Genomic DNA, 24336 nt, shown 5'->3' with positions numbered 1-24336 from the left:
ACTCAATCTGCAACAACACTGTTGGGAGTCACAATTGCTCATGCAAGAGTGGATATAATGTAACAGATCCAAACCTCCCTATAAACAGCAATAACACATGCAAAGGTATGATTGAAGTAGGGCATATTTACATTTATGAGTAATTATTTAAAGCATGTTGAATGTTTTATACACAGAGAAAATAGCCTGTATTTGACCGAAATTCCAGAATCGTCAGCAAGCTGGCTATCTAGATAGCGGGGTGAATGTTTATATTTTTGTCAAAAAATAAGACGCTAAATATCATTTTGGCTTTAATAAGATTTTCCTAATAAATAGGCAAGAATAAACCTTGTGTCCTCCATGATTCTTGTTCTTTCTGACATCAAAGCACTTGAATGCAACAAGCTCATAATCACAAGCTTCAGGTTGCAGTTATAATTGCAGGAAATGAAACTGTTTTTAAATAATTGCTTATTTTAATAATATTGTGTCTCCAACCCCATAGATATAGATGAATGTCTGATCAGTCCATCTGTATGTGGTCCTGATTCCAACTGCACAAATGAAATAGGAAGTTACAATTGCTCCTGTTTGGATGGATTCACCGTAACAAACTCCAGTCTCACCATCAGCATCAATAACATTTGTAGAGGTATATTTTATATTTAGATTTGCATTTACTCTAACCTTCAATAATTAGAGTTTATCTGTTTTTTTGTTGTTTGTTTTTGTTTTTACTTGTTTTTTTTTTTTGTTTTTTTTTATTGTTTTTTATTGTTTTGTTTTTTTTAATTTTATTCTCATTATTTATTTACATATGTATGAGTGACCCAAACTGTTCTTTTCCTTTGAACTTCCTTTTAATGAAGATGTGGATGAATGTGTTGAGAGATCAGACATCTGTGGTCCAAACTCAATCTGCAACAACACTGTTGGGAGTTACAATTGCTCGTGCAAGAGTGGATATAATGTAACAGATCCAAACCTCCCTATAAACAGCAATAACACATGCAAAGGTATGATTGACAGCTGATCAATTATTTTATGTCAGATATTCATTATACATTTTTTGACTCACCATCAGTGTTTGGTCTAAACTCTTACTGTTGTCATTTTAATTGCATGAAATAAGATTATTGGCAGATTCTTGGTGAAGTAAAAACAGTTTAAAAAGTTAAACAAAACAAAAAGGTTATAGAGGTGTAAATTTATGAAAATGATGTGTTTGGGTTGAACTCTTACTGTTGTCGTTATAATTGCAGGAAATTAACCTGTTTTAAATAATTGCTTGTTTTGATAATATTGTGTTTTTCTCCCATAGATATAAATGAATGTCTGTTCAGTCCATCTATATGTGGTCCATATTCCAACTGCACAAATGAAATAGGAAGTTACAATTGCTCATGTTTGGATGGATTCACTGCAACAAACTCCAGTCTCACCATCAGCATCAATAACACATGTAGAGGTACATTCTATATTCAGATCTCTGTATTCTCTAAGATTGAATAATGAACTAGATGTTTTTTGTACACCATTAGTCCAAACGATTTTATTAAAATAAATGGCAAATATTTTTTTAATGCTAACATTATGAAGTTTCAGCGTTTCCTACTTTGGATAAAATATTCTAAATGTAATATTAGATTGTTATGTTAGGCAATTAATGAATTGACCTCCACATTCTGTATGAGTGACCTAAAGAGGAAACTGTTCTTTTTATGTCTGTAATTTTCTTTTAATGAAGATGTGGATGAATGTGTTGAGAGATCAGATGTCTGTGGTCCAAACTCAATCTGCAACAACACTGTTGGGAGTCACAATTGCTCGTGCAAGAGTGGATATAATGTAACAGACCCAAACCTCCCTATAAACAGCAATAACACATGCAAAGGTATGATTAAAGTAGGGCATATTTACATTTATGAGTAATTATTTAAAGCATGTTGAATGTTTTATACACAGAGAAAATAGCCTGTATTTGACCGAAATTCCAGAATCGTCAGCAAGCTGGCTATCTAGATAGCGGGGTGAATGTTTATATTTTTGTCAAAAAATAAGACGCTAAATATCATTTTGGCTTTAATAAGATTTTCCTAATAAATAGGCAAAAATAAACCTTGTGTCCTCCATGATTCTTGTTCTTTCTGACATCAAAGCACTTGAATGCAACAAGCTTGTAATCACAACTTCAGAAGTTGAAAGTATCAAATTTCCGATAGCATGTAAAAGCAGCATTACTGTTGTAGTTGTAATTGCATGAAATTAAACCTTTTTTTTTTTTTAATAATTGCTTATTTTAATAATATTGTGTCTCCAACCCCAACCCCATAGATATAGATGAATGTCTGTTCAGTCCATCTGTATGTGGTCCATATTCCAACTGCACAAATAAAATAGGAGGTTACAATTGCTCATGTTTGGATGGATTCACTGCAACAAACTCCAGTCTCACCATCAGCATCAATAACACATGTAGAGGTACATTTTATATTTAGATTTGCATTTACTCTAATCTTCAATAATTAGAGTTTATCTGTTTATTTATTTATTTTATTTATTTATTTATTCTCATTATTTATTTACATATGTATGAGTGACCTAAACTGTTCTTTTCCTCTGAACTTCCTTTTAATGAAGATGTGGATGAATGTGTTGAGAGATCAGACATTCATCCACATCTAAAATGAGACAAGTTTTGTCTCATTTTAAAAAAGACCCTTGGCGGATTATTGTTGAAGTAAAAACAGTTTAAAAAGTGGGGAGTGAATTTATGAAAATGATTTACGAGCATTATTTTATATAAAATATATATTTTATGAAACTTGTTGAACTCTAAAACTGCTTGAAAATCAAAGCCATAAATCTAATTGAGCTGTGTTCCAAATTTAAGGGCTGATATTTCACAAAATGAGCTTTCAGTAAGATTTTGTTTGGGCGTAGTACCAAATTTTCCCCATTAGATGCCAGCAAAACACCACTGGTACACAGTGGTTGGATTTGTGATTTACAATAAAGTTTTTCTCTCTCAAATATCACACACACACACACAAACCACATGCTGACATCCATAACAACACACCCACACGATTATAGCTGCATATTTTATCCAATTGGCTCTATAATACACAGAATCAGAAAGCAGGAATAAAGCAAGTATTTGCTTTATAGCCAAGCCTGAGAAAATGGCACCATTTTGCAAAAAAATAGTAAAAATATACATTTTGAAGCCTTTCCAACAGAATGAAAGTCTATTAACAAAGACTGCATCATTTTACAGTTAAATAACCCTAGAATTAAAAATTGCCGTTTTAATGGGTTTCAATGGGGACATTTTTGTCCTAAATTTCCGATAAATTTTGGCACAAATGTGTATTTTTGTGCATTTGGCATTAACAGTCAAAATGACCAAAAAAACAAAAATTTTCCATAAGGATGCATAAGGGTTAAATAATTGCTTGTTTTATAATATTGTGTTTTTCCTCCAAAGATATAGATGAATGTCTGTTCAGTCCACCTCTATGTGGTCCATATTCCAACTGCACAAATGAAATAGGAAGTTACAATTGCTCATGTTTGGATGGATTCACTGTAACAAACTCCAGTCTCACCATCAGCATCAATAACACATGTAGAGGTATATTCTATATTCAGATCTCTGTATTCTCTAACATTGAATAATGAACTAGATGTTTTTTGTACACCATTAGTCCAAACGATTTTATTAAAATAAATGGCAAATATTTTTTTAATGCTAACATTATGAAGTTTCAGCATTTCCTACTTTGGATAAAATATTCTAAATGTAATATTAGATTGTTATGTTAGGCAATTAATGAATTGACCTCCACATTCTGTATGAGTGACCTAAAGAGGAAACTGTTCTTTTTATGTCTGTAATTTTCTTTTAATGAAGATGTGGATGAATGTGTTGAGAGATCAGACGTCTGTGGTCCAAACTCAATCTGCAACAACACTGTTGGGAGTTACAATTGCTCGTGCAAGAGTGGATATAATGTAACAGATCCAAACCTCCCTATAAACAGCAATAACACATGCAAAGGTATGATTGACAGCTGAAGCTCTGAACATTTTGTTACCTCTTGTACTGCCTGAAGCTTCTGTTAACCGTTTACTTATCAATTATTTTAAGTCAATATACATGAATGTTTTGACTCACCATCAGTGTGTGGGTAGAACTGTAATGCTGCCTTCACATGCTATCGTAATTATCGTAAATACGAGTTTCCTAATTAAAAATTGAACATGAGCTCCCTCTCAGGTCATATTTACCACTGGGAAGCTCTGGGATAATTTTGATATCCAAGTTCCCAAGTTGAGCATACCATAAACTTTAAACATGGCGGAGGGGAGAACGATTGCTGCTGTGACTGGTATTCTTTGTTAGTTTTTCCCCAACAGCTACATCTCTTTGTTTTGTTGTTAAAGTAGGGCATATTTACATATATGAATAATCATTTGAAGCATATTGTTTTGTACACAGCGAAAATAGCCTGTATTTGACTGAAATTGCAGGAAATTAAACTTTTTTTAAATAATTGCTTATTTTAATAATATTGTCTCCCCCCCCCAATAGATATAGATGAATGTCTGTTCAGTCCATCGATATGTGGTCCTGATTCCAACTGCACAAATGAAATAGGAAGTTACAATTGCTCATGTTTGGATGGATTCATTGTAACAAACTCCAGTCTAACTATCAGCATCAATAACACTTGTAGAGGTATATTTTATATTTAGATTTGCATTTACTCTAACCTTCAATAATTAGCTAGAGTTTATCCATGTTTTGATTTTTTTTTTTTTCATTATTTACATATGTATCAGTGACCCAAACTGTTATTTTCCTTCCTAACTTCCTTTTAATAAAGATGTGGATGAATGTGTTGAGAGATCAGACATCTGTGGTCCAAACTCAATCTGCAACAACACTGTTGGGAGTCACAATTGCTCATGCAAGAGTGGATATAATGTAACAGATCCAAACCTCCCTATAAACAGCAATAACACATGCAAAGGTATGATTGAAGTAGGGCATATTTACATTTATGAGTAATTATTTAAAGCATGTTGAATGTTTTATACACAGAGAAAATAGCCTGTATTTGACCGAAATTCCAGAATCGTCAGCAAGCTGGCTATCTAGATAGCGGGGTGAATGTTTATATTTTTGTCAAAAAATAAGACGCTAAATATCATTTTGGCTTTAATAAGATTTTCCTAATAAATAGGCAAGAATAAACCTTGTGTCCTCCATGATTCTTGTTCTTTCTGACATCAAAGCACTTGAATGCAACAAGCTTGTAATCACAACTTCAGAAGTTGAAAGTATCAAATCTCCGATAGCATGTAAAGGCAGCATTACTGTTGTAATTGTAATTGCATGAAATTAAACCTTTTTTTTTTTAAATAATTGCTTATTTTAATAATATTGTGTCTCCAACCCCAACCCCATAGATATAGATGAATGTCTGATCAGGCCATCTGTATGTGGTCCATATTCCAACTGCACAAATGAAATAGGAAGTTACAATTGCTCATGTTTGGATGGATTCACTGCAACAAACTCCAGTCTCACCATCAGCATCAATAACACATGTAGAGGTACATTTTATATTTAGATTTCATTTACTCTAATCTTCAATAATTAGAGTTTATCTGTTTATTTATTTATTTATTTATTTTATTTATTTATTCTCATTATTTATTTACATATGTATGAGTGACCTAAACTGTTCTTTTCCTCTGAACTTCCTTTTAATGAAGATGTGGATGAATGTGTTGAGAGATCAGACATTTTCCACATCTAAAATGAGACAAGTTTTGTCTCATTTTAAAAAAGACCCTTGGCGGATTATTGTTGAAGTAAAAACAGTTTAAAAAGTGGGGAGTGAATTTATGAAAATGATTTACGAGCATTATTTTATATAAAATATATATTTTATGAAACTTGTTGAACTCTAAAACTGCTTGAAAATCAAAGCCATAAATCTAATTGAGCTGTGTTCCAAATTTAAGGGCTGATATTTCACAAAATGAGCTTTCAGTAAGATTTTGTTTGGGTGCAGTACCAAATTTTCCCCATTAGATGCCAGCAAAACACCACTGGTACACAGTGGTTGGATTTGTGATTTACAATTAAGTTTTTCTCTCTCAAATATCACACACACACACACACAAACCACATGCTGACATCCATAACAACACACCCACACGATTATAGCTGCATATTTTATCCAATTGGCTCTATAATACACAGAATCAGAAAGCAGGAATAAAGCAAGTATTTGCTTTATAGCCAAGCCTGAGAAAATGGCACCATTTTGCAAAAAAATAGTAAAAATATACATTTTGAAGCCTTTCCAACAGAATGAAAGTCTATTAACAAAGACTGCATCATTTTACAGTTAAATAACCCTAGAATTAAAAATTGCCGTTTTAATGGGTTTCAATGGGGACATTTTTGTCCTAAATTTCCGATAAATTTTGGCACAAATGTGTATTTTTGTGCATTTGGCATTAAAAGTCAAAATGACCAAAAAAACAAAAATTTTCCATAAGGATGCATAAGGGTTAAATAATTGCTTGTTTTATAATATTGTGTTTTTCCTCCAAAGATATAGATGAATGTCTGTTCAGTCCACCTCTATGTGGTCCATATTCCAACTGCACAAATGAAATAGGAAGTTACAATTGCTCATGTTTGGATGGATTCACTGTAACAAACTCCAGTCTCACCATCAGCATCAATAACACATGTAGAGGTATATTCTATATTCAGATCTCTGTATTCTCTAACATTGAATAATGAACTAGATGTTTTTTGTACACCATTAGTCCAAACGATTTTATTAAAATAAATGGCAAATATTTTTTTAATGCTAACATTATGAAGTTTCAGTGTTTCCTACTTTGGATAAAATATTGTAAATGTAATATTAGATTATAATGTTAGGTGATTAATGAGTTGACCACCACATTCTGTATGAGTGACCTAAAGAGGAAACTGTTCTTTTTATGTCTGTAATTTTCTTTTAATGAAGATGTGGATGAATGTGTTGAGAGATCAGACGTCTGTGGTCCAAACTCAATCTGCAACAACACTGTTGGGAGTTACAATTGCTCGTGCAAGAGTGGATATAATGTAACAGATCCAAACCTCCCTATAAACAGCAATAACACATGCAAAGGTATAATTGACAGCTGAAGCGTTACTGTTTGAACTGCCTGAATCTTCTGTTAACTGTAACTTTACACTTTATCAATTATTTTATGTCAGATATTCATGAACGTTTTGACTCGCCATCAGTGTTTGGGCTGAACTCTTACTGTTGTAATTATAATTGCAGGAAATGAGACTTTTTAAATATCTGCTTGTTTTAATAATATTGTGTTTTTCCTCCAAAGATATAGATGAATGTCTGGTCAGTCCACCTCTATGTGGTCCATATTCCAACTGCACAAATGAAATAGGAAGGTACAATTGCTCATGTTTGGATGGATTCACTGTAACAAATTCAAGTCTCACCATCAGCATCAATAACACATGTAGAGGTACATTCTATATTCAGATTTTTTTTTTACTCTAACTTTGAATAAGAGTTTATGCTTATATTTTTTTATAAAATTTTTGTAAGCTAAGCCTCTCATTCTTCTCATTATTTATTTACATATGCACAGTATGAGTGACCAAAACTGTTTTTTCCCCATAACTCCCCTTTACTAAAGATGTGGATGAATGTGTTGAGAGATCAGATGTCTGTGGTCCAAACTCAATCTGCAACAACACTGTTGGGAGTTACAATTGCTCGTGCATGAGTGGATATAATGTAACAGATTCAAACCTCCCTATAAACAGCAGTAACCCATGCAAAGGTATGATTGACAGCAGAAGCACTGAGCAGTTTGTATTTGTACTGTCTAAATCTTTTGTCAAATCAAATGTAACCTTTCTCTTTATCAAAAATTTTATTTCAGATATTTATGAATGTCTTGACTCAGTATCAGTATGTGGGCCAAATTCTTACTGTTACAATTACAATGGAAGTTTCTCGTGCTTGTGTTGGCAAGGATATAACGTCTCAGATGGAAATAAGGAGATTACCAAAAGTAACCCATGCATCGGTAAGTTTGCACTATGTAATATTCTCCGTTATGATTGTTGAATAATTTCAGATATGTCTTTATCAAATATGCAGATAATCATTCCTTGTTTATAACGTTTTTTTATTTATTGTTTATATTTATTTATTTAGCTAGCACATGCAGTTTGGACTTGTAAGTTTAGGGCTGAAATACTATTTTTATCCAGCTCTTTTTCTTTAGGAGATAAATTTACATTTGTTCTGGCCTGTTGTGCTTTAAATAGTCCAGCTTCTACCTTCTTGATTTATATTCTCCTTTATATAGACATATGAATGCCATGAGATAAGTGTATTTCATGTCTTTAGGTGTTTGTGATAATGAAATCAGTTTTTACTTTATTAAAGTGATTATTTTAATTTTTAATTTAATTTTTCCATAGATATAGATGAATGTCTGTTCAGTCCATCTGTATGTGGTCCATATTCCAACTGCACAAATGAAATAGGAAGGTACAATTGCTCATGTTTGGATGGATTCACTGCAACAAACTCCAGTCTCACTATCAGCATCAATAACACATGTAGAGGTACATTCTATATTCAGATCTCTGTGTTCTCTAACATTGGATAATAAACTAGATGCTTTTCTACACTATTAGTCCAATATATTTTATTAAAATAAATAGCATATGTTTTTAATGATAACATTGACGTTTCAGTGTTTTCTACTTTGGATAAAATTTTCTAAATATTAGAGTGTAATGTTAGGCGAGTTGACCTCCACATTTTGTTTGAGTGACCTAAAGAGGAAAGGGTCCTTTTCATGTCTGTAATTTTCTTTTACCAAAGATGTGGATGAATGTGTTGAGAGATCAGACGTCTGTGGTCCAAACTCAATCTGCAACAACACTGTTGGGAGTTACAATTGCTCGTGCAAGAGTGGATATAATGTAACAGATCCAAACCTCCCTATAAACAGCAGTAACCCATGCAGAGGTATGATTGACAGCTGAAGCTCTGAACATATTGTTACAGTTTGTACTTCCTTAATCTTCTGCTACTGTTTACTTTATCAATTACTTTGTTTCAGATATTCATGAATGTCTTGACTCACCATCAGTATGTGGGCCGAACTCTAACTGTTATAATTACAATGGAAGCTTCTCATGCTTTTGTTGGAATGGATATAATGTCACAGATGGTAATCAAGCTATTAATAAAAACAACCCATGCATCGGTAAGTTTTTGTTTATTTGATATTCTGAATTGCAATTTACAAGTAATTTTTACATTTTTAAACTTTTGGTCATTGCATAATTTAAAAATGTAATTTTTTTTTTTTTTTTTTTTTGGAAAATGTTAACATTGCTACTTAATTTGTATACTCCTTGTATAGATGTCTTTTTATACACCCAACTGTTTTAAATCACTTTTTAATTTCCTTTTTTCATAGATACAGATGAATGTCTGATCAGTCCATCTTTATGTGGTCCAAATTCCAACTGCACGAATGAAATGGGAAGTTACAATTGCTCATGTTTGGATGGATTCACTGCAACAAACTCAAATCTCACCGTCAGCAACAATAACACATGTAGAGGTACATTTTATATTAAGATTTCTATTGATGCTATATTCTTGAATAATCCATATGATTTTTACTTTGCATGTCTTTTTTTGTAAATGAAGCATTATGTATCCGCGGGGCATTAAAAAGCATTAAAAGTCATTAAATGGATTTTGCGAAAATTAAGGCCTTAAATGGCATTGAAAAGCATTAAATTTCATTTCTACAGGCATTAAATTTTTTAGATAGTTTGGAAGAAAAAGAATACCAGTTTATTTTGAATAAAGCCTAAATAATTAATAACTTTGATTTGCTGTCGCAAATGTACATTGGTGTGATACGCACACGGAACCAGTTTGGTAATTGCCTCAGGCCGGTGCAAAATTGCCATAACGCCGGTTTGGACAGCGGCGGGCTGGGACCTGTCAACAGAAGGCTGCATCAGTGTTACCAACTTAGCGACTTTTCAGTACATATAGCCAAAATCACAGCAAATGTCTATCTTATGTGTATGGTGATTTTGTCAGACAACGTCTCGATTAACATGCCGGGGCTCGAACTTTACTTTCTCGACCGGACAAGGACCTGATTAAAACGTAAATACCAAAACGGGAGTATGACTGATTTTATTACAATTAGTGTAAGTGGCGATAGATAGTGGATAATAATAGGCTGTATTATGTAGTGACGATAATAAGGTGCGCTGTTGAGGCTCGCGCACCATCTCGAGGAGAAATGGAAACATGAGCGAAGCACAAAAAGAATCTCAGTTAAACATACTGCGGTAAAAATTCAAAATGTGGAGTTTTTAATAACTTGATACTGGTAAGCAAAATCACACGACCAAGAATGCTGTTTCCTAAACAGGCTACCATTACGATTAAAAACGCGACATTGATTTCATACAACAGTTCAATTAACAAGTAGTTAATATTAAGCCAGTTACATTTTAGAAGGAATATTGACTGTTTTTATACTATTTAAGCAGCAAAAATAGTTTCAAATGAAGATCACAGCAGAACCAAAGCGCAACACTCAGCCTTGTTTTCATTACTGAATGATTCAGCGTTTTGAACGAATCGGTTGGGTCAAAGATTTAATGATCCATTCATAAACAACTGCCTCATTCTTGAATGAATCAGCCATTTGAATGAATGAATCAATGACCCACTCAATAAGATGGTTACTTGACGCCACCTACTGGTGGTTTAGTTTCATTTTTAAAATATAATTTCCCCTCCAACATTTCATATTTGTATTTTCAAAAAACATTTAAAGCAATCCCATAACATTATTGAATGCAGTTAAATGCAGAATATGCAGATTTACATATGTCAAAGCTGCAATATTCTGAAAGGATATTGCTTCAGAACAAATTTATATTTCTACCACAAAAAATAAATAAATCAATTTTTTTACCGGACAAGCTACTGTTTTACTTGTACAAGTGACCGATTTACTCGTGTCCACATGACAAGGCTTAATGTCGAGCCCTGTGTAATCTTAATGGGCCGCGATTCAGTCACCATTTCATATTGTCTGACAACCAAAACAGAAAAAATATATAGATGAAACAATTTTATTGGGAGTTTGGCTGTGATCAAATATATTATGTAAGCAAAAGGGTAGCAGCAGAGAAGAAAACAAATGTAAAGGGCTGACACTTGGCAGAATGCGAATACAACAGTGACATGATGAATTTTCTAATTGCCGTATGACGTCATCTATTGACATTTAGCGGCATATATATATGGCATTAAAAAAAATTAAAAATTGGCATTAAAAAGCATTAAATTAGATTTGATTAAACCTGCAGAAACCCTGTGTAAAGATGCCAAAGAATATGTTGACCTTCACATATGAATGAGTGACATAAACTTTATTCATTTTAATGAAGATGTGGATGAATGTGTTGAGAGATCAGACATCTGTGGTCCAAACTCAATCTGCAACAACACTGTTGGGAGTTACAATTGCTCATGCAAGAGTGGATATAATGTAACGGACCCAAACCTCCCTATAAACAGCAATAACACATGCAAAGGTATGATTGACAGCAAAAGCTCATAGTCAAAAATCTCAGACTTCCCCACATTTCCCCTATAACTATAACCACATCATTTTTTGACATATAAATGTTCAAAATTTTGTTAGACACAAGACACTACATTACATTTGTTATTAATTTACATATTATGCTACATGTATTTAGTCCTGTGTTCTCACTCAGTCTTTGTCCTTTCTCGTCAGTGTAAGCGTCAATATTTAGTGTTTTCTTCTGAGAATCTCCAGTGAGTTTGTTAATCAAAAGTTATTCTATGTATTCCTTGTCTTCGTGAGGTTTGTTTCCAGCATGATGTGACATGTTTTATGTATTTATTTTTGTATTAAAACAAATTTAAATTTTTTTAATTAAATTTTTTTTTTTTTTATTTCCACTCTAGATATAGATGAATGTCTGTTCAGTCCATCTGTATGTGGCCCAAATTCCAACTGCACAAATGAAATAGGAAGTTACAATTGCTCATGTTTGGATGGATTCACTGCAACAAACTTCAGTTTCACTATCAGTATCAATAACACATGTAGAGGTACAGTATAGATTTGTCTTTAGTCTAACCTTAAATAACAATCTAGACTTTATCCATATTATTTTTACTTTGAATTTTGTAAATGAAGGATTGTATTGTAATGATGACAGGGAATAAGATTAAACTGACCCAAACTGTTCTTTTTCCCATAACTTTTTATTAATAAAGATGTGGATGAATGTGTTGAGAGATCAGACATCTGTGGTCCAAACTCAATCTGCAACAACACTGTTGGGAGTTACAATTGCTCGTGCAAGAGTGGATATAATGTAACAGATCCAAACCTCCCTATAAACAGCAATAACACATGCAGAGGTATGATTGACAGCTAATCAATTTTATGTCAGATATTCATTATTAATGTAATGAAACTTTTTAAATAATTGCTTGTTTTAATAATATTGTGCTTTCCCCCCATAGATATAGATGAATGTCTGTTCAGTCCATCTATATGTGGTCCATATTCCAACTGCACAAATGAAATAGGAAGGTACAATTGCTCATGTTTGGATGGATTCATTGTAACAAACTCAAATCTCACCATCAGCATCAATAACACATGTAGAGGTACATTCTATATTCAGATCTCTGTGTTCTCTAACATTGAATAATAAACTAGATGTTTTTGTACACCGTAAGTCCAATGAAATTTATTAAAATAAATAGCAAATACTGTATGTTTTTAATGCTAACATTATGAAGTTTCAGTGTTTCCTATTTTGGATAAAATATTGTAAATGTAATATTAGGTTATAATGTTAGGTGATTAATGAGTTGACCACCACATTCTGTATGAGTGACCTAAAGAGGAAACTGCTTTTTTTATGTCTGTAATTTTCTTTTAATGAAGATGTGGAAGAATGTGTTGAGAGATCAGACGTCTGTGGTCCAAACTCAATCTGCAACAACACTGTTGGGAGTTACAATTGCTCGTGCAAGAGTGGATATAATGTAACAGACCCAAACCTCCCTATAAGCAGCAATAACACATGCAAAGGTATGATTGACAACTGAAGCAAAAAACCCAGAGTTTCCCACATTTCCCCAATAATTATTTTCATATCAGTGAATGTTATCATGCAGGAGCTATGCAAGTGATTTTGGACATACATAAGCCAGAATTCTTTTAAAATTCTTGTTCATTTTCTTTAAACAATATTTTAGACATACAACTGTTCTTGAAACTTCTTCTTTCTACTAATTTGTATAAATCTTAGATTTAAAAATGCTGATATTATTCTTTCTCAGTTCTTCTTATTCTTGTATAGATAGATGAATGTTGTGAGATACCAGATGTCTTTCATGTTTTAGTTATTTATATTTGTATGTTATACATTAAATGTGTTTTGTTTTTTTTCCTCTCAAGATATAAATGAATGTCTGTTCAGTCCATCTGTATGTGGTCCTGATTCCAACTGCACAAATGAAATAGGAAATTACGATTGCTCATGTTTGGATGGATTCACTGCAACAAACTCAAATCTCACTGTCAGCATCAATAACACATGTAGAGGTATATTTTATATTTAGATTTCTGTTGACTCTATCCTTGAATAATAATCCATTTGATTTTTACTTTCCATATCTTTTTTATAAATGAAGCATTCTGTTGTAAAGATGCCAAAGAATGGGTTGACCTTCACATATGAATGAGTGCATAAACTGTTCTTTTCCTCTGAACTTCCTTTTAATAAAGATGTGGATGAATGTGTTGAGAGATCAGACATCTGTGGTCCAAACTCAATCTGCAACAACACTGTTGGGAGTTACAATTGCTCGTGCAAGAGTGGATATAATGTAACAGATCCAAACCTCCCTATAAACAGCAATAACACATGCAAAGGTATGATTGACAGCAAAAGTTTCAAAATCTTAGTTTTCTGGTCTTTTGTGTTTAAAAATGTTGATATTGTCCTTTCTCAGTTTTTATTATCCTAGTATAGATGTAGATTATGTTGTTAGGCACCAGATCTCTTTCATGTTTTTAAGTGTTTATATTTGTATGTTACACATTACGTTTGTCCCTCCCCCAGATATAGATGAATGTCTAGTCAGTCCATCTGTATGTGGTCCTGATTCCAACTGCACAAATGAAATAGGAAGGTACAATTGCTCATGTTTGGATGGATTCACTGCAACAAACTCAAATCTCACCATCAGCATCAATAACACATGTAGAGGTACAGTTCAGATTTGCATTTACTCTAACCTTGCACAATTATCTAGAGTTTATCAATTTCACTTTTTTACTTTGAATTTTGTAAATGAAGCGTTCTAATGTAAAGATTACATTACAAGTAAAGAGATTAAACTGACCCAAACTGTTCTTTTTCCCATAACTTTTTATTAATAAAGATGTGGATGAATGTGTTGAGAGATCAGACATCTGTGGTCCAAACTCAATCTGCAACAACACTGTTGGGAGTTACAATTGCTCGTGCAAGAGTGGATATAATGTAACAGATCCAAACCTCCCTATAAACAGCAGTAACACATGCAAAGGTATGATTGACAGCAAAAGCTTGTTACAAATTCATGACAAAGAAAATGAATATTGGGGGGCATATAATTAATTTTTGTTAGTTTGTTTCTGTTGCATGTGCTGCTTTACAAAATCTTAATTTTGTGGTCAGTTGTGTTTAAAAATGTTGATATTATACTTTCTCAATCTGTATTCATCTTGTATAGTTATGTTAGTGTATTATTTGGTGAGATAACATTTATCTTTCATGTTGTTACGTGTGCGTTGTTTTGCCTGTGTGTCTTTTTCTCTGACCTAGTTTTCCCGTCTAATTAGTCATTTCATTCACCTGTGCCCTGTTAATTTACATATTATGCTACATGTATCTAGTCCTGTGTTCTCACTCAGTCTTTGTCTTTTCTCGTCAGTGTAAGCGTCAATATTTAGTGTTTTCTTCTGAGAATCTCCTGTGAGTTTGTTAATCAGAAGTTATTCTATGTATTCCTTGTCTTCGTGAGGTTTGTTTCCAGCATGATGTGACACGTTTTATGTATTTATTTTTGTATTAAAACAGATTTAAATTTTTTTTCCCCCATAGATATAGATGAATGTCTGTTTAGTCCATCTGTATGTGGCCCAAATTCCAACTGCACAAATGAAATAGGAAGGTACAATTGCTCATGTTTGGATGGATTCACTGCAACAAACTCAAATCTCACCATCAGCATCAATAACACATGTAGAGGTACAGTATAGATTTGTCTTTAGTCTAATCTTGCATAATTATGTAGAATTTATCCATATAATTTTTACTATGAATTTTTTAAATGAAGGATTGCATTGTAAAGATGACAGGAAATGAGATTAAACTGTCCCAAACTGTCTTTTTCCCATAACTTCCTTTTAATAAAGATGTGGATGAATGTGTTGAGAGATCAGACATCTGTGGTCCAAACTCAATCTGCAACAACACTGTTGGGAGTTACAATTGCTCGTGCAAGAGTGGATATAATGTAACAGATCCAAACCTCCCTATAAACAGCAATAAAACATGCAAAGGTGTGATTGAAAGCTGATCAATTTTTTTTTATGTCAAATATTCATTATAAATACTTTGAATCACCATCAGTGTTTGGGCTGAACTCTTACTGTTATAATTTTAATTGCATGAAATAAAACTGTTTTTAAATAATTGCTTGTTTTAATAATATTGTGTTTTCCCCCCGTAGATATAGATGAATGTCTGTTCAGTCCATCTGTATGTGGTCCATATTCCAACTGCACAAATGAAATAGGAAGTTACAATTGCTCATGTTTGGATGGATTCATTGTAACAAACTCCAGTCTCACCATCAGCATCAATAACACTTGTAGAGGTACATTTTACTGTATATTCAGATCTGTTTACTCTAACCTTGAATAATTAGCTAGTTTATGTAAATGAAAATTTTTTTGGATGTCATTTTTGTAAACAAAGTATTCTCATTCTCATTATTCTCATTATTTATTCACGTATGAGTAACCCAAACTGTTATTTCACTGATAACTTCCTTTTAATAAAGACGTGGATGAATGCTTTGAGAGATCAGATGTCTGTGGTCCAAACTCAATCTGCAACAACACTGTTGGGAGTTACAATTGCTCGTGCAAAAGTGGATATAATGTAACAGATCCAAACCTCCCTATAAACAGCAATAACACATGCAAAGGTATGATTGACAACTGATCAATGTTTTTTGTCAGATATTCATTATTAATGATTTGACTCACCATCAGTGTTTGGGCTGAACTCTTACTGTTGTAATTTTAATTGCATGAAATAAAACTTTTTAAATAATTGCTTATTTTATTTTAATAATATTGTGTTTCCTTCATAGATATAGATGAATGTCTGTTCAGTCCATCTGTATGTGGTCCATATTCCAACTGCACAAATGAAATAGGAAGTTACAATTGCTCATGTTTGGATGGATTCACTGTAACAAACTCCAGTCTCACCATCAGCATCAATAACACATGTAGAGGTACATTCTATAATCAGATCTCCTTGTCCTCTAACGTTGAATAATGAACTAGATATTTTTTGTACACCATAAGTCCAATCAATTTTATTAAAATAAATAGCAAATACTGTATGTTTTTAATGCTAACATTATGAAGTTTCAGTGTTTCCTACTTTGGATAAAATATTCTAAATGTAATATTAGATTGTAATGTTAGACGATTAATGAGTTGACCTCCACATTCTGAATGAGTGACCTAAAGAAGAAACTGTTCTTTTTTTTGTCTGTAATTTTCTTTTAATAAAGATGTGGATGAATGTGTTGAGAGATCAGACATCTGTGGTCCAAACTCAATCTGCAACAACACTGTTGGGAGTCACAATTGCTCGTGCAAGAGTGGATATAATGTAACAGACCCAAACCTCCCTATAAACAGCAATAACACATGCAAAGGTATGATTGACAGCTGATCAATTATTTTGTGTCAGACATTTGTTATTAATGTTTTGACTCCCCATCAGTGATTAGGCTGAACTCTTATTGTTGTCATTTTATTGCATGAATTTTTTTTTTTTTTTTTTTTTTTAATAATTGCTTGTTTTAATATTGTCTCCCCATAGATATAAATGAATGTCTGTTCAGTCCATCTGTATGTGGTCCATATTCCAACTGCACAAATGAAATAGGAAGTTACAATTGCTCATGTTTGGATGGATTCATTGTAACAAACTCAAATCTCACCATCAGCATCAATAACACATGTAGAGGTACATTCTATATTCAGATCTCTGTGTTCTCTAACATTAAATAAAGAACTAGATGTTTTTAGTTCAATCGATTTTATTGCAATAAATACCTAATTTGTTTTTAATGCTAACATTATGAATTTTCAGTGTTTCCTACTTTGGATAAAATATTCTAAATGGAATATTAGATTGTAATGTTAGGCAATTAATGAATTGACCTCCACGTTCTCCTAGTATAGATTCTCCTAGTATAGATGTAGATTATGTTGTTAGACACCAGATGTCTTTCATGTTTTTAAGTGTTCATATTTGTATGTTACACATGACATTTGTAAATGAAGTGTTCTACTGTAAAGATTACAGGGAGTGAGATTAAACTGACCCAAACTGTTATTTTTCTCTAAACTTCCTTTTAATAAAGATGTGGATGAATGTGTTGAGAGATCAGACATCTGTGGTCCAAACTCAATCTGCAACAACACTGTTGGGAGTTACAATTGCTCGTGCAAGAGTGGATATAATGTAACAGACCCAAACCTCCCTATAAACAGCAATAACACATGCAAAGGTATGATTGACAGCAAAAGCTCATAGTACAAATTCATGACAAAGAAAATGAGTACTGGGAGGCATATAATTAACTTTTGTTAGTTTGTTTCTGTTGCACATGCTGCTTTACAAAATCTTAATTTTGTGGTTGTTTGTTTAAAAAATGTTGATACGCTTTCTCAATCCATATTTTTTTTGTATATTTTGTGTATTGTTGTGAGATACCATTTGTCTTTCATGTTTTAACTGTTTATACTTGTATGTATTAAAGCAAATTTAAATTATTTTTCCCCTCTAGATATAAACGAATGTCTGTTCAGTCCATGTGGTCCAAATTCCAACTGCACAAATGAAATGGGAAGTTACAATTGCTCATGTTTGGCTGGATTCACTGCAACAAACTCGAATCTCACCATCAGCATCAATAACCCATGTAGAGGTACATTTTATATTTAGATTTATGTTTACTCTAACCTTGAATTACAACCTGTTGGCTAGAGTTTATCCATGTGATTTTAACCCTGGATATCATTTTTGTAAATGAAGCATTCTGTTGTAAAGATGCCAAAGACTGAGTTGACCTTCATATGCTGTTTGAGTGACCCATACTGTTATTTCTGTTATTTTCTGCTAAACTTCCTTTTAATAAAGATGTGGATGAATGCTTTGAGAGATCAGACGTCTGTGGTCCAAACTCAATCTGCAACAACACTGTTGGGAGTTACAATTGCTCGTGCAAGAGTGGATATAATGTAACAGATCCAAACCTCCCTATAAACAGCAATAACACATGCAAAGGTATGATTGAAAGCAAAAGCTTGTTACAAATTCATCACAAAGAAAATGAGTATTGAGAGGTGTATATTTAATTTTTGTTAGTTTGTTTCTGTTGCATGTGCTGCTTTACAAAATATTAATTTGTTTAAACCCCCCCCCCCCCCCCCCCAAAAAACATTAATACACTTTCTCAATCCGTATTTTTCTTAAGTTTGTGTATTATGTTGTGAAATACCATTTGTCTTTCATGTTTTATCTGTATATACTTGTATGTATTAATGCAAATTAAAATTATTTTCCGCCTATAGATATAGATGAATGTCAGTTCAGTCCATGTGGTCCAAATTCCAACTGCGCAAATGAAATAGGAAGGTACAATTGCTCATGTTTGGCTGGATTCACTGCAACAAACTCAAATCTCAACGTCAGCATCAATAACCCATGTAGAGGTACATTTTATATTTAGATTTATGTTTACTCTAACCTTGAATTACAACCTGTTGGCTAGAGTTTATCCATGTGATTTTAACCCTGGATATCATTTTTGTAAATGAAGCATTCTGTTGTAAAGATGCCAAAGATTGAGTTGACCTCCATATATTGTTTGAGTGACCCATACCGTTATTTCTGTTATTTTCCGCTAAACTTCCTTTTAATAAAGATGTGGATGAATGTGTTGAGAGATCAGACATCTGTGGTCCAAACTCAATCTGCAACAACACTGTTGGGAGTTACAATTGCTCGTGCAAGAGTGGATATAATGTAACAGATCCAAACCTCCCTATAAACAGCAGTAACACATGCAAAGGTATGATTGACAGCGAAAGCTTGTTACAAATTCATGACAAAGAAAATGAGTATTGGGAGGCGTATAATTAATTTTTGTTAGTTTGTTTCTGTTGCATGTGCTGCTTTACAAAATATTAATTTGTGATCGTTTGTTTAAAAAAAAAAAATGTTAATACACTTTCTCAATCCGTATTTTTCTTAAGTTTGTGTATTATGTTGTGAGATACCATTTGTCTTTCATGTTTTATCTGTTTATACTTGTATGTATTAAAGCAAATTAAAATTATTTTCCCCCTATAGATATAGATGAATGTCTGTTCAGTCCATCTGTATGTGGTCCAAATTCCAACTGCGCAAATGAAATAGGAAGGTACAATTGCTCATGTTTGGCTGGATTCACTGCAACAAACTCAAATCTCAACGTCAGCATCAATAACCCATGTAGAGGTACATTTTATATTTAGATTTATGTTTACTCTATCCTTGTATTACAACCTGTTGACTAGAGTTTATCCATTTTATTTTAACCCTGGATATCATTTTTGTAAATGAAGCATTCTGTTGTAAAGATGCCAAAGATTGAGTTGACCTCCATATATTGTTTGAGTGACCCATACTGTTATTTCTATTATTTTCCGCTAAACTTCCTTTTAATGAAGATGTGGATGAATGTGTTGAGAGATCAGACATCTGTGATCCAAACTCAATCTGCAACAACACTGTTGGGAGTTACAATTGCTCGTGCAAGAGTGGATATAATGTAACAGATCCAAACCTCCCTATAAACAGCAGTAACACATGCAAAGGTATGATTGACAGCAAAAGCTTGTTACAAATTCATGACAAAGAAAATGAGTATTGAGAGGCGTATAATTAATTTTTGTTAGTTTGTTTCTGTTGCATGTGCTGCTTTACAAAATATTAATTTGTGGTCGTTTGTTTAAAAAAAAAAAATGTTAATACACTTTCTCAATCCATATTTTTCTTAAGTTTGTGTATTATGTTGTGAGATACCATTTGTCTTTCATGTTTTATCTGTTTATACTTGTATGTATTAAAGCAAATTAAAATTATTTTCCCCCTATAGATATAGATGAATGTCAGTTCAGTCCATGTGGTCCAAATTCCAACTGCACAAATGAAATAGGAAGTTACAAGTGCTCATGTTTGGATGGATTCACTGCAACAAACTCAAATCTCAACGTCAGCATCAATAACCCATGTAGAGGTACATTTTATATTTAGATTTATGTTTACTCTATCCTTGTATTACAACCTGTTGACTAGAGTTTATCCATTTGATTTTAACCCTGGATATCATTTTTGTAAATGAAGCATTCTGTTGTAAAGATGCCAAAGATTGAGTTGACCTCCATATATTGTTTGAGTGACCCATACTGTTATTTCTATTATTTTCCGCTAAACTTCCTTTTAATGAAGATGTGGATGAATGTGTTGAGAGATCAGACATCTGTGGTCCAAACTCAATCTGCAACAACACTGTTGGGAGTTACAATTGCTCATGCAAGAGTGGATATAATGTAACAGACCCAAACCTCCCTATAAACAGCAGTAACACATGCAAAGGTATGATTGACAGCAAAAGCTTGTTACAAATTCATGACAAAGAAAATGAGTATTGAGAGGCATATAATTAATTTTTGTTAGTTTGTTTCTGTTGCATGTGCTGCTTTAATACAAAATATTAATTTGTGGTCGTTTGTTTAAAAAACAAACAAACAAAAAAAAATGTTAATACACTTTCTCAATCCGTATTTTTCTTAAGTTTGTGTATTATGTTGTGAGATACCATTTGTCTTTCATGTTTTATCTGTTTATACTTGTATGTATTAAAGCAAATTAAAATTATTTTCCCCCTATAGATATAGATGAATGTCAGTTCAGTCCATGTGGTCCAAATTCCAACTGCACAAATGAAATAGGAAGTTACAAGTGCTCATGTTTGGATGGATTCACTGCAACAAACTCAAATCTCAACGTCAGCATCAATAACACATGTAGAGGTACATTTTATATTTAGATTTATGTTTACTCTAACCTTGAATAATTTATTCTAACCTTCATTTTTGTAAATGAATCATTCTGTTGTAAAGATGCCAAAGAATGAGCTGACCTTTACATAAGGAGTTACAATTGCTTGTGCAAAAGTGGATATAATGTAATGGACCCAAACCTCCCTATAAACCTTATTTACCAGAGAAACAAGCGTGCCGCCATCTTTAGAATATTGTCTTTGAACTTCTGTTTTTGCGGTAGCCCTGTATATTTCTATGGCATCGCTGTTAGCTGGTGAAGTGGATTTACCTGTTGTAGTTAATGAAAGTTATCATGAACATTGTTATGTTTAAAGCAGATGTCTTAACAAATGTCAGTAGACCAGGAAGATTTTAAAATGAGCAGTTCTTTCATAAATACATAAGATCGCTGTGGAAATACAAGCCGGAAGTCAAAAGACAATGAGCGCAGCGCTGAAAAGGGGCGGGGCTACATAAGGTCTATAAATAGCAATAACACATGCACAGGCATGATTGACAGCTAATGCTGCATAGTACAAAATCCTAAAAAATAAAGGATTAAGGAGAGGCTCATAATTAATTTTTTGTTAGTTTGTTTTTGGGAAACAGTAATATCACCAAAATTATTGTATTCTAAAACAAAATCTGAGATGTTACTCAAAGATAATGATGTTAATGATTTAGTACTGAGGTATGTTGTGTAAATATGCACAAAGAATTCCCCATATTTAAAATATTAACTCGGTGCATGTATTATTATTATTTTTTTTTATTTATTTTTTTATCATAAAGAAGCTATGCAAGTGTTTTTTTTTTTTTTTTTTTTTTTTTATATATATATATATATATCACACAAAATGTGGGTTACTCCGTAATGGTAGCCACCTTTTTGACCAGTTGTGTGTTTAAAGTGTAAGTATGTAAGTTTAAAGTTATTAATGGTAGCTTCACATTTTGATATCAGTCCCATCGAGGTAAAACAATGTTGTTTTTGTTTTTAAATGTAAATTTGATAGTTGGCTCCATGCATTTCAAGAAATTACACAAATGCAAACATTTCTGAAATTGATTTATCATGTTCAGGAAATGGGAAGTAAACTTTGCTCATTTTTGAGTGGTTTCACTGCAGCAAAACCAAATCTCATTACTTTAAAATCTGACATTATCCATTATCCAAAGATCATTTACTTGTTATGTTGCTCATCATAATATTAAATTTGATTCTTAGTCTCACATTTTTAAGAAGTAGATTTTATTTTACATTTGCATTTATAAATCAAAACAACATACATAAATGGTTTATTGGATCATTTCTTTTTTTTTTTTTTTTTGATTGTTTGCTACAAAATCTAATATAATTACAAAACCTACTACAGCTACAGATACAACACCAACTACAACTTCTACAACTACGAACCCTACTACGACTACTACAACTACAGCACCCAATACAACTATAACTTCTGTAACTACAAACCCTACTACAGCAATGCCTATAACTATACCACCAACAGCAAGACCAGGTATGTTCTGAAAAGAAGTATGACAAAATGAATGAATGTAATTTCTTTACCTGTTCAGGAAAACAAATTATAGACACAACCAAGAGAGTGTGTGTTTCTCACTACTTTCTTAACACACTTATATTTTTTTCTGTGAATGCAGAAATTAATAATAGAAAATATGTAATATGAGGTTTATAATTTCTTTGTTTTTTGTTTGTTTTATTTTTTATTTTTTCCTGAAATATTCTAAAGTGATAACGACACAAGGTATGTACAGTCAAATGAGGCTGCCCAAAAAAAAAATTTTTTATATATATATATATATATATATATATGATATTGTATTATTATTATTATTATTACTGCATTTTTATTAATTGTTCCATAAAGCTATTGATACAACACATGTATTCATCTGTTTCATTCATGTTTCATTTTTCCGTTCATCCGCCATATTTATGAACATCAACAGGGCAAAATATGGCAGTGAATACAAAAACACATGAACAGAGATGCAAAGAATCATTTGATTTGATCCATTCCAGGCCACAGGTTTACAGAGATTCTTGGTTTCTCTCTGCTTGTGTGTTTTTTAATCCACCACCATTACTTTGTCCTGCAGATGGTCATATATATGTTGGGTGAATGGAAAAAGTGACAGAAACAGAGGAGTAAATACTTTTTTGTCTTGTTTAGTCTTGTTTACAGTTAAAATGTCAATGACAATAAATGAAGTTTTTGATACCAGTCTGAACGATCCCAATAATGAGAAGTTCAAACGCTATGCTAAAGAAATTAAGTCAGCGGTAAGTATTTCATGTTTTGTGTATAAAATGTATTGATTGTTTATGCTTAATTAAAGTTGAATAAAATTTAATATAAAATTCCACATTCCAAAAATACTGTGAACAAAATATTCCGGTTCAGTTTGAACTCTTGACATCTAGAGGGCATGCAAATGATTAATGCAAGGTTTATATAACACAGAGTAATATAGAGTACTTTTTGAGTACTTTTTAGGCAAATATGTTTATTCACTTAACATTTCTTCCATTTCATCTTAATAAAAATGTGCATCATGGTCTGACTAGGCAGAGTATTGAAACAGAGCATTCTTTTCTGATGATTTATGACTAATTGTCATGCTAAATCACATTAAATACATAATTAACTGTCCATATGACATAAAGATATCTGAGAGCAGCCCAAAGAATGATAATTTTCT

At 32.5% G+C, this 24336-nt stretch overlaps 1 protein-coding gene across 50 annotated transcripts in view; it reads left to right on the top strand.

Annotated features, from left to right (window-relative positions):
* adgrf6 (adhesion G protein-coupled receptor F6) overlaps window positions 1-24336 on the top strand; it is a 58189-nt gene that overhangs the window by 27672 nt on the left and 6181 nt on the right. For 8 of the 50 annotated variants that reach the window (XM_051874459.1, XM_051874458.1, XM_051874457.1 and 5 more), the window contains 46 exons: window positions 1304-1450; window positions 1730-1876; window positions 2317-2463; window positions 3473-3619; window positions 3899-4045; window positions 4580-4726; window positions 4875-5021; window positions 5461-5607; window positions 6621-6767; window positions 7047-7193; window positions 7411-7557; window positions 7732-7878; window positions 7981-8127; window positions 8528-8674; window positions 8937-9083; window positions 9178-9324; window positions 9541-9687; window positions 11552-11698; window positions 12099-12245; window positions 12414-12560; window positions 12666-12812; window positions 13096-13242; window positions 13612-13758; window positions 13942-14088; window positions 14279-14425; window positions 14601-14747; window positions 15305-15451; window positions 15619-15765; window positions 15936-16082; window positions 16269-16415; window positions 16584-16730; window positions 17016-17162; window positions 17330-17476; window positions 17877-18023; window positions 18303-18443; window positions 18656-18802; window positions 19090-19230; window positions 19443-19589; window positions 19871-20017; window positions 20230-20376; window positions 20658-20798; window positions 21011-21157; window positions 21454-21594; window positions 22983-23129; window positions 23364-23378; window positions 23808-23917. In XM_051874459.1, coding sequence (XP_051730419.1) covers window positions 1304-1450; window positions 1730-1876; window positions 2317-2463; window positions 3473-3619; window positions 3899-4045; window positions 4580-4726; window positions 4875-5021; window positions 5461-5607; window positions 6621-6767; window positions 7047-7193; window positions 7411-7557; window positions 7732-7878; window positions 7981-8127; window positions 8528-8674; window positions 8937-9083; window positions 9178-9324; window positions 9541-9687; window positions 11552-11698; window positions 12099-12245; window positions 12414-12560; window positions 12666-12812; window positions 13096-13242; window positions 13612-13758; window positions 13942-14088; window positions 14279-14425; window positions 14601-14747; window positions 15305-15451; window positions 15619-15765; window positions 15936-16082; window positions 16269-16415; window positions 16584-16730; window positions 17016-17162; window positions 17330-17476; window positions 17877-18023; window positions 18303-18443; window positions 18656-18802; window positions 19090-19230; window positions 19443-19589; window positions 19871-20017; window positions 20230-20376; window positions 20658-20798; window positions 21011-21157; window positions 21454-21594; window positions 22983-23129; window positions 23364-23378; window positions 23808-23917 — 6569 coding nt within the window. The remainder of the gene's footprint in view (window positions 1-1303; window positions 1451-1729; window positions 1877-2316; window positions 2464-3472; window positions 3620-3898; window positions 4046-4579; window positions 4727-4874; window positions 5022-5460; window positions 5608-6620; window positions 6768-7046; window positions 7194-7410; window positions 7558-7731; window positions 7879-7980; window positions 8128-8527; window positions 8675-8936; window positions 9084-9177; window positions 9325-9540; window positions 9688-11551; window positions 11699-12098; window positions 12246-12413; window positions 12561-12665; window positions 12813-13095; window positions 13243-13611; window positions 13759-13941; window positions 14089-14278; window positions 14426-14600; window positions 14748-15304; window positions 15452-15618; window positions 15766-15935; window positions 16083-16268; window positions 16416-16583; window positions 16731-17015; window positions 17163-17329; window positions 17477-17876; window positions 18024-18302; window positions 18444-18655; window positions 18803-19089; window positions 19231-19442; window positions 19590-19870; window positions 20018-20229; window positions 20377-20657; window positions 20799-21010; window positions 21158-21453; window positions 21595-22982; window positions 23130-23363; window positions 23379-23807; window positions 23918-24336) is intronic. The other 42 variants (XM_051874437.1, XM_051874435.1, XM_051874436.1 and 39 more) reach the window with 42 other exon arrangements.

Source organism: Ctenopharyngodon idella, chromosome 20 (assembly GCF_019924925.1).
Source record: "Ctenopharyngodon idella isolate HZGC_01 chromosome 20, HZGC01, whole genome shotgun sequence".
Classification (NCBI taxonomy): domain Eukaryota; kingdom Metazoa; phylum Chordata; class Actinopteri; order Cypriniformes; family Xenocyprididae; genus Ctenopharyngodon; species Ctenopharyngodon idella.
Note: the sequence above shows the minus strand (reverse complement) of the source record. Positions and strands in the feature narration are given on the sequence as shown.